The 9,830-nt window shown below is 38.9% G+C and overlaps 1 protein-coding gene across 4 annotated transcripts in view; it reads left to right on the top strand.

Annotated features, from left to right (window-relative positions):
* The window catches only part of LOC101852882 (tetratricopeptide repeat protein 37), a 36,638-nt gene that overhangs the window by 13,142 nt on the left and 13,666 nt on the right, over positions 1–9,830 (top strand). For all 4 annotated transcript variants that reach the window (XM_013088466.2, XM_005109095.3, XM_035972577.1 and 1 more), the window contains 14 exons: positions 1,028–1,127; positions 1,732–1,784; positions 2,766–2,873; positions 3,336–3,420; positions 3,893–3,924; positions 4,102–4,202; positions 4,890–4,992; positions 5,413–5,505; positions 5,845–5,931; positions 7,027–7,250; positions 7,722–7,783; positions 8,023–8,079; positions 8,972–9,040; positions 9,746–9,820. In XM_013088466.2, coding sequence (XP_012943920.1) covers positions 1,028–1,127; positions 1,732–1,784; positions 2,766–2,873; positions 3,336–3,420; positions 3,893–3,924; positions 4,102–4,202; positions 4,890–4,992; positions 5,413–5,505; positions 5,845–5,931; positions 7,027–7,250; positions 7,722–7,783; positions 8,023–8,079; positions 8,972–9,040; positions 9,746–9,820 — 1,249 coding nt within the window. The remainder of the gene's footprint in view (positions 1–1,027; positions 1,128–1,731; positions 1,785–2,765; positions 2,874–3,335; positions 3,421–3,892; positions 3,925–4,101; positions 4,203–4,889; positions 4,993–5,412; positions 5,506–5,844; positions 5,932–7,026; positions 7,251–7,721; positions 7,784–8,022; positions 8,080–8,971; positions 9,041–9,745; positions 9,821–9,830) is intronic.

Raw genomic sequence — 9,830 nt, 5'->3', positions numbered from 1 at the left:
AACCTTAGGAAAAATGCAAGTTTCTTCACTTTGATTATTTTGACGAGAGCCTGATTCCACCACGCTGCCTCACATTTGTTTGTTTGTAACAACAACATATAAAAGAATTTAATGCATTTTTTAAGCAAAGGGTGTGCAATGTAATGATATGGAATCCATGCTGATATAATGATAGGTCAGTAACTGAAAATAATAATTTGGTACAAAATTTTAAATTAAAAAAATTTATATAGTGTGAGTGATGCTCTCAACCTGTAAGAGGCTAATGTATGTTGCCAGTGTTGACAGGTTTGGGAGAGGTTTTCTTTATTGGTGTATCATTTTCGTGCCTACTTAATATATATTTATTTTTAAGTCTGCATGGTGTTCATGGTTTGTAATTGCTCTGACTGTCTTGAAATCTTTTAAGTGGGTGGTTGGCAGGTGCTCTTGTGTGGTTTGCTCCTTCATTCCTACCAAACGTCTATATGCATGATCTCTCCTCCTTCTTTTTTGTGTTTGTTACTCTCTTGTAACACCTCTAATCTTCAGCACTTATATGACCTTATTGTGTTGCAAGTTCCGTAAAACTCTTACTAAAAAATAATGTTTTTAAAAATCTTTAACCCCCGGGGTAGTGCTACTGACTGAAGTGTCTTTAGACCATTTTTTTTCTAATGCACCGTAGAATTGCAAATGGGCTGATCTAACAATGTCATGCTCATAACTGCCTGAACTACAACAGGGAACTACTGCTTTTTCTTTCCTAATCCTTACTATCGTCATTTTCCTCTACTTCTTTTTTATGTTTGTCACACTCTTGTGGCCCACTATTTCTGGGATGCCTTCATAGTCGAAGCAGACTTTGTGCTGTTGAAGCTAGAGAAGTGAGCAGAGTAAGTCTGATTCCCTGTATGGACTTCTCTGTTGATATCCACCCCTTGGCACTCATATGACCTTATGCAGTAGCGAGCGCCGTAAAACCTCTTCTAAAACAAAAACAAAAAAATATTTTAAAGTAGAACTATGTTTGTTTGCTCTAATTTAGGAAAGCGCGGCGATGCTACCAGAAGGCGTACGACCTCAGTGGAGGGAAGGACGAGCCTGGCTCTGCTCTCGTGGACACACTTATGGAGCTGGGGGAGGAGGTGAGGGCTCTTTGTTGTCATGTGTGGGTGTGTGTGTGTGTGAATGTGTGGGTGGGAGTGTGTGGGGGGGTGTGAGTGTATGTGGGTGTGTGTGTGGATGTGTGGGTGAGTGTGTGTGTGAGTGGGTGGGTGGGTTGGTGTGTGTTTGAGAGAGAGAGAGAGAGGCAGGAAGAGCGAGAGGTAAGGAGAGTTCATGCGGATGGACACACTATTTTGGGTATGCTGTGTGGGTGAACTGGTCATTGTTATAAGTGTTTCATTGAACAGGAATGTACTGGGTGCATTGCTGTGTTGATATTGAATTTTTGTTGTTGATGTTCAGTATATCCTTCAAAAATTTTCCTTGTGGATCAGTATAGTTTATTGTGTCTTATCTTATCTATCTTATATTATCCAGTCTTATCTTATCTTATCTTATCTTACCTTATCCTTCTAATAGAGAGTTCTCAAAGAAACTTATTTTTAGCAGTTCTTACTCTGCGAGTTGAATTGTTGGTTCTTGACTTAAAATGTTCTTTATCGTTGTTACTGTTTTGTTTTCATGTTTTTTTCTTCTGATGTGTGACATAATGTCAAAGATGCTTGGTCGCTTATTTTGTTTCAGAGCCAGTCCATAAAGATATTGGAGAATGTCACTGCGAAAGCTGCTGCTGGATGGTATGTCGTTTTTGGGTTGTTCTTTTAAATCTTTCAAGCTAGTGCTCCGACATATAAACATAGCCCCCTTTCTGACAGTGACTTATTATTGAAAGGTGTTCCTTACAACTTTGACTGAGCTGATGTTATTTTATAAATTCATGTTGTCTGAAAGTAGATAGTTTTTTGAGTATCTTTAGTCATTTAGATAATTGAGTTGGGGAATTTATAGAACTTATGATATGAGTTTGATGTGGAGCAGTATATAACATTTTGCGCTTTTTTTTAATGTGTGAATTTGTGAAAAATGGTTATTACTCCTTTTCTCTACCTTATAATGATAGAATGAGGGACAGTGTATTGGAGAGATGCTGTTCCTCTTGTTTGGTCACATCAATAACTCTATACAGAATTTTCTCACTAAGGTCATGAGATCTTTTACTTGGAGAGTTGATTGGTATGGTGAATTACTGGGAGGGTCAAAGGTCTGGGAATGTGTATTAAAAGAAGAAGTTTCATGAGAATAATGCAGCAGCTCAGCTGTACATGAGAGAGAGAGAGAGAGAGAGAGCGAGCTATACAGAGGGAGGCAGGGAGAAAAAGAGAGAGAGAGAGGTTGTTTGCCCTAATGTGTCTATAGGTGTTGATTTGATGTAAGTTGTAAGTGTTTGCGTTGCTGTGATGTGTTTTCATGTTTTGTGTTTAAGAATCAGGCGAAACACACACTGTCAGACTCTTCTAGCTGAAGATCAATCAAGTGTATCTTATCATGACTTGTCTGTTCTTATCTTCATTCTTCATGTGCTGTGTAGCGATTGATAATGTCAGTCCCACAGGTCCAAGTTTTATTTCAAATGACAGACACTTACTTTGGTAAACTTTTTTTTTTAAACTTTCTGGACAGTTTGTTGTTCTATAATCAGGTTGTGACATTGTGAGTCCTCATAGCTGTAAGTCATGTTTCAGATCTATGAACCTTTTTGCTTCTCTTGTTATATCCAGTGCCAAGTGGGCGTGGCTGAGACTAGGCCTGCACCAGACAAGACAAGAGGATCCCACCACAGCCATCGCATCCCTACAGTCTGCACTGCGAGCTGACCCCAATGACAAGTGAGAAGTTATCCCATGAATGTTCAGTAGTACTGTAAAATCTGTGAAAACAATCACCTGCTTTATTGATCGCTTTTTGGGGGCTAAATCATTCATTTTAACTAACAAAATTTAAACTAGTCGGCATCGTACATTTTCATGAACTTGAGGCATTGCAAGGCAAAGATCAAGCTAATTGCAGTATTTTTAATGGTTTAAAAAATACAATACCCATAACTTTTGCTCATATTAACAATATCGCTACCATTCCTTTAGCTACCAGTGATCACACCCACCCATGTATTACGTGAATCATTATTATTCTTCTATACAAACAATATTACTGTGGCACCCTTCATTCCACTTTTTCATAAAGAGAAAAGTATTAATTTGATTATCAACCCCCTCAACTTCAGTGGAGATAGTTTGACTGCGTTAAAAGGACAGATTTGACCTCTCATGATTTTTTTGCCTTTGTTTCAGCCATGTGTGGGAGTGTCTGGCAGACGCTTACTTCCAGAGGGGAAGTTTCACAGCTGCTCTAAAGGCTTTCACCAAGGCATCTGAGGTAGGACTGTTATTGGTGTGTGAAAAGGCAGTGGTAATGTTATACTGGGTGCCCGTTGCGGATAGGATTGGTCGGGTCAGGTCGATTGCCTGACTCGTCGCCTGTAAACAAATGGGTTTGTTTTTTAGGCGACGAGTTGGACGATCGGTTTGTGCCAAGATAGCCGCTTTGTGCCCTCTATCTGGCTAGCAAGTCGACCCAATCCGACTCGATTGTGCAATGGGCACCCTGTATTATATTGTAATGAAATTGTCTTTTTCTATGTAAGATAGCATTCTGTGAATGTAAGAAAACTTGGAAAGCAAGTACAACAGGTACATTGGGGTTTTTTTAATGATGAATATCAAAAGTTTAATGAAAAAAAGATTAGACCCTAGAAACATTGAAAAAGCAAACATTATTCTAGTTTTACTGTCTTTTGTATTGTTAATTGCAAAGCACTGATTTATTTTGTTTTTCTTACTTTTCTCAGCTGGACCCAGAGTCTCTCTACTGTCAGTATCAGTAAGTATTTTTTGGACATGGTTATTTCTGTGAACTGTGAATAATCAGTTTATGCTACTGATTTTGTTTATACTAGGATGACTTGGAGGGGAGTTTGTTTTGACTTTGAAGAAGCCTTTTGTTCTTTTTTTTTTTAACGAAAGCACAAAATGTTGACTATTCTGTTGCCCCTTTCAGAATTGCCAGCATCAAGCAAACCCTGGGGTCCCTGTCTGAGGCTGTCCAGGAGTACAAGCAAGTCCTTGGCATGTCGGCTCACTATGTGCCTGTTCTGAAGGGTGAGTGGAGAAAGTGACACAGTGAAGGTCTCAGGTGGAGGAGATGACTCTGTCACTGACTCTCTCTCAAATCTAAGGCATAAAGACAGTCTGTACAACTCAATATTTGAAAGTTGAAAGAAAATCTAAGCAGGGAAATATTGAAATGATAGTTTAATATATATTTTATAAATATTAATTTCTCAAACAGCATGTAAGAATACAATTTGTTTTTAAAAATGTTATTCAAATAAGAAATACTACAGTTGCAAATTTATTTACCCACACATTGATTATTTTTTATACTTTTAAACATCTGGTAGATGTAAATAGGTCCTCTTACAGCTGGAGTCCCACACTGCTCTGATTTTGGGATCTGGTTGGTTGTTTTGGATTGTTTTTGTTTTTTTGCTGGATCAGACCCTCGTTTAACTGATCAGCATAAATGAGAGCCGCATTGAAAAAAAAGTAAGCATGGACAAAAATACCATTCTTGTGGCAAAGATGTTGTGGAGTGCAAGAAGCACCTCAGCACCCCTTTAGCAGGGTAGTTTAGTCTCCTGTTGGTGGAAGTGGGACCACAGACCATTTATATCCACCCAACCACGTGTAGTGAAATGGATAGTGATACGAGTAGCTTATTTCCATACTGAATTTTTAAAAATTTCTTTTGCAAAAATCATGTGTATCTTTCTTTTTTTCTTAAAGGTTTGGGTGAGTCCCTCATACAACTGGCCAAACACAACGTCGGTCGTTGTTTGGATGGGCTGGCTCAAGATTATGCTGAGGAAGCTCTCTTGTATCTGACAAGGTGAACAATGATTTATTTTAGTGAAAAGGTTTGAGATGATTTTACTTGATCTCTGAATGGCACTGTCAATGCCTAAGATTTGAGTGATAATTTGCATGCGTATACTGATGAAAAGAAATGTTTGTTCACTTTCTATCATTTGAAGTTTTTTTCCCATTTGGGAATTTACTCTTGTGCGGAGGAATATTTTTCCCGTCATTAGGTGAAAATAGATTCTCTGGATCAGACAATCTTGCAAGTCCTGTATGTTGTCGTAACTTTTTATGCTTCTTTCAAAGAAAGAAAAATTGTTGCAGTTTACTTACAAAGCACATAGTGAAGAAAATGAACAAATGTGCTTTCAAAATTGCACTGGAGTCGGTGTCTGAATTGGAAAACATTTTTTGATATGATTTCTCTTCCTGTGCCCACCATCTTCAGGGCAGCAGCCCACAGGCCGGACTTGTCGTGTTTGTGGAAACTGATGGGAGAAGCCTGCACACTGACACACTGCCTGGCCTCAGACGCTTTCAGGTGAGACGAGATACCTCAAGGAGTGATGGGGTGGGGGGTGGGCAGGGGAGTGTGTGGCTTTACAAGGTATTTAGGGGAGTGCTTCAAGACATACCATGGAAAGCTTCAAAAGGAAAGTAGATTTTTATTTTTTCATGGATATGTAATAAATCTTGCTCCAAGCTAAATATTCTGGGGGATTTTTTTTTTTGTTTTAGAAGAAAAAAATTAGGGGGGGGGGGGGGGGGGGGGTGGGAATATGATTTGTGCATCTCTTTTCTATTGGGGGGGGTGGATTGAAAAAATATAGCCTGTAAAATAGCAAACTTTGTCCTTGACAAAGGTTTATTTGTCTTTCAGAATTCCTGCAAAACTTGTCGGAAAGAGTGCATCAGACTCTGGTCTACAGACTGTCAACAAGCAACAGCTTTTGGAGATTGGTGCAAGGTAAAGACATTTCTGTCTTATTTATAAATGGCTTGGACTTTATAACTGTGTGGTTTATTTTTCCATTTTGAAATTTATGATAGCTTTCTTTATTTTGTCTCTCATGACAGTCCTAGGCTTTTTTAAATTGAAAAATCTAAGAAGCCTTGGAGTGAGGATGTGATGCTTTCATTCTACTGTACTTTCCTTGCATTGACTTTTAATAATTACATTTGTATCAGAAAGGGAAAGTGAGAACTATTGCTATTGCCTTGCTGGATTACCATGTTTGAAATTCTTTTCTGAACACACACTGGGGATGATGCCTCTTATAAAGGACAGGCGTTTGAAATGCCAAACTTTCCACCCTCCAATACTTTCAACACAGCAAAGTAACTGAATATTGTTTTGTTCTTTTGTATCCAGTTACAAGTGGTCAGTGAGTGCTCTGATGGGATTTGAGTTTGAGTCTCTTATGGGGAAGATATTTTACATAGTATTCCCTTTCTTTTTGGGGGGGAATATTGTGTATTTGTATGCTACGCAGACTGGGTTGGCCTGAACAGACAGGGTCAGTCGAAACAGCCCATCTGTCATATAATCTAACCAGCATCAATGGTGACAGAATACCTTTTGTTGGCAAGCTGTTCAAATGTACTAATCCCAAAAAGCAAAAGTTTCATCGAGAGAGAAAAACTGTTTTATTTTGTTTTTACAATTATACCTACATTACATATCTTTTCTTGCTTTTTTTCAACCATTAGTGATCAGAATTAGAATTTTGTCAAAATGTTCCATGAGTATATGCAGCGGATACCACATACTGAGAAACTGGAATTTTTTAATTAAAAAAATTTGAGCTTAGTACAAATACTTTACTTTTTACTTATTTGTCCGATCCAGCAGCCATCTGAATTCTAGCCCTTCAGCCTGTCAATATGACAAAGAATTTACAGGTTTTTATCAGCTGTGTTTTATGGCTGCTTAGAGTATTTCCGATATCTGGGGAGGGTGGTAGGTAGGCACTATGCAGGTTGTTAAGTGCTGGGCAGGCAAAGAGGTGGTTGAACTTAGTACAAATAAACAGATGGCTGATGATTTACAATCCGTCCACAGGTGCTACAGTCAAGCCGTGAAGATCCTCCCAGACCAGAGTGCCCTCTGGCACGACCTTGGGATTAGCTTGTACCGACAGAGCCAGGTTCTGGTCGCATCAGGCGAGGTCACGTTGAGTTTGGCAGTGCTGCAGAGAGCCAAGCAGGCAGTGAGGAAAGCCCTCAGTCTCGAGCCCAAGGACTGGAGACACTGGAACATCCTGGGAGTCCTGGCCTGCTGCAAAGGTGAGTTCATAGCACTGGTCTTTGTTGTGTTTTTGTTAGCTTTTGTTGATTGCATTTATGGATATTTTTGTGTACTAAACATCTCTTTTTGTCAGGGAAAAAAGGGTGTGCGTGTGCTTTGAGGGGGGGGGGGGAAGAGAGCATGTTTATTAATGCCTTTTTACTATTTATGAATAGGTGTTCATATATTATTTGAGAATGCACAGAACGGGAATTGGCTGTTTGAATGTGGATCTTTATTATTTTCATCTGGATGGATGACGACAACACACTGGATTGATAACATTATTTTTCACATAAAGTATAAAGAAGAAAGAGTTTTGCATAGTTAAGCATATTTTCGTGCTAACAGATGCCCCGTTAGTGTTATGCTATTATATGATGTGTGTGACCAGAGTTTGAATCTCAACTGTTGGCTTTGGTTTTTGTGAGTTTTGTTCATTCATTCATTAATGTTTGAATTATTTTCAGAGGATGAAAACCTTGGACTAGCCCAGCACTGCTTTATCAAGTCCATCGGATGCGAAAGCTCTGTAAGTTGTTTTTTTTCCCTCCTAAGAAAAATTGTAAGGTTTGAAGTTTGGGTCATCGGGGTTTTTTTTTCAGTGAGCATGCAATTCTTTCAGTTTTTATTTGGTTGGTCTAGAAAGCTCATTATTAGATTTAAAGAGCAAATGCATTCCTTTAATTTTTTAAAAATTGTAAATCTCATGTAGTAAAATTTGGATTCAAATGTAACTTAGCTTAATAATTTTTTGTCTTTTTCATCCAGAATGTTGTGGCTTGGAGCAATCTAGGAGCACTGTACTTAAGCCAGTCAGAGATTAAGGTAAGTCTGCAAGATTAACTTACAGGGCAGCATCTCTCTTGGTGTTTGGGGGAACGAGTGTATCAAAGCATTTGTCACCCATAGAACAACATTTCTGTGGTTTGCAGCTTAATCCTGTATTTCGAGTGCTGCAAGTTTGCTGTTGTACCTTGAAGTGTATTCAAGATGTTAATATTTTTAATGATTGAGACTGGTGATGTGCCATGCTGGGCTGTGGCACAGATGAACCTGGTTCTGATCTTCAGTGCAGCGTTCTTGAACTTGGGTTGCATAAGGAGTTTTCATGGCTCCACGGCTGTACTTTGTGGTTCTTTTGAAGATGAAGCTTCATGGATAAGCTGCAGCTTTTCCATGAACCTTCGTGAAAGGGCTTAGGCCTGTCAAGTGATTATTTTTTTTCCAGGAGGTAGAAAAACATCTCTCAGTGTGGTAATGGTGTAATTTTCATTTTGAAAAATGAAATATCTCTTTTGTTTCTCATGCCCTGTGTCCTAAATGACCTTACAGTCTTAAAAATGGAGTGAAACTCATACCATATCATTATTATCAAAGTGATATCACTTTGTCAACTTTGTGATTTACCTCGATCTGATCCATCCTCCCTGTGGAGTCGACGTGGTGAGAAACTTGCAGCGTATCCATGAAGCTCCCTGAATGTGTTTAGGCCTGTGAAGTGATTGCTTTTATCGAGGAGGTATAAAAACATCTGTTAGTGTGGTAATTCTGTACATTTCATTTCAAGAAATAGAATTTCATTCTTGTTTCACTCGTAGCGTATTTAATGTTTTGATTTTGTCTCACTGTCTTTCTAAAAATAAATGAGTGTGCTCTGAGAACCGATCACCTCTCTCTCTGATTTGTTTGAACTTTTCTGTGTTATTTCCCCTTGTAGCTAGCTCACGATGCCTTCAAGTCAGCCCAGAGTGTGGACCCGACGTACGTCGCCTGCTGGGTGGGGCAGGTGAGTGAGGGAAAACTGATCCATTAACAGTTATTTGTCGTCTGTGTCAGAAACTGTTTGAGTTATTATGTGTCGTCTGTTTTTAAAAGCGTCAACATCACCAACACAATCCTAGATTGACAAGAAGTATTGACAACATATCCTCCATTGACAACATATCCTCTACATGGTCTTGACTATAGGGCTGTGCAGTGTGGTCTGTTTCTTTCCATTCCTTCAAGTATTGCTGTTGTCTGAATTGGCATTTTGGAAAAATGGAGCTGCTACAATGATGATTGTTAGTAAACTATTACTTGCTCCACTACAGTTTTATTGAAATGTTGAAATGAAATTCATTTTTTTTTCTTTTTCTGGATGACAATGAACTCTTATTAATTGGAGCACAGATATATGTAGTGGAATGTTTGTAGTCTTGTGTTGTGTCTGATGGGAGGCTCATGTCATGATGTCACTATCACTCCCTGAGCTGGCCAGTGCTTTTTAATATATTCCACAATGGATGTACGTTATGACAGCATGTTAGAAGCACTTTCATTCACAAATTTTTTGTCATTGTCACCCATCTTGTTCAAGTTTATAGTAAGATGAAACTAAGAGAATATAAGAAACTCCCTTTCCAAGGATACCCTCAGTGTTATGCATGTGATACAATAGAGATCTCTGCTGAAACTAAATTGACTACATTCTTGTTCATCCCTTGTGCAGGCTTTGATTGCTGAAGTCGTTGGCCACGAAGAAGCGATGGATCTGTTCCGACACACGACAGAGCTGGGAGTACACGTGAGTGGGG

Source organism: Aplysia californica, unplaced genomic scaffold (assembly GCF_000002075.1).
Source record: "Aplysia californica isolate F4 #8 unplaced genomic scaffold, AplCal3.0 scaffold00748, whole genome shotgun sequence".
NCBI lineage: Eukaryota > Metazoa > Mollusca > Gastropoda > Aplysiida > Aplysiidae > Aplysia > Aplysia californica.
The sequence above is the reverse complement of the archived record's forward strand: the minus strand, read 5'-3'. Positions and strand labels throughout refer to the sequence as shown.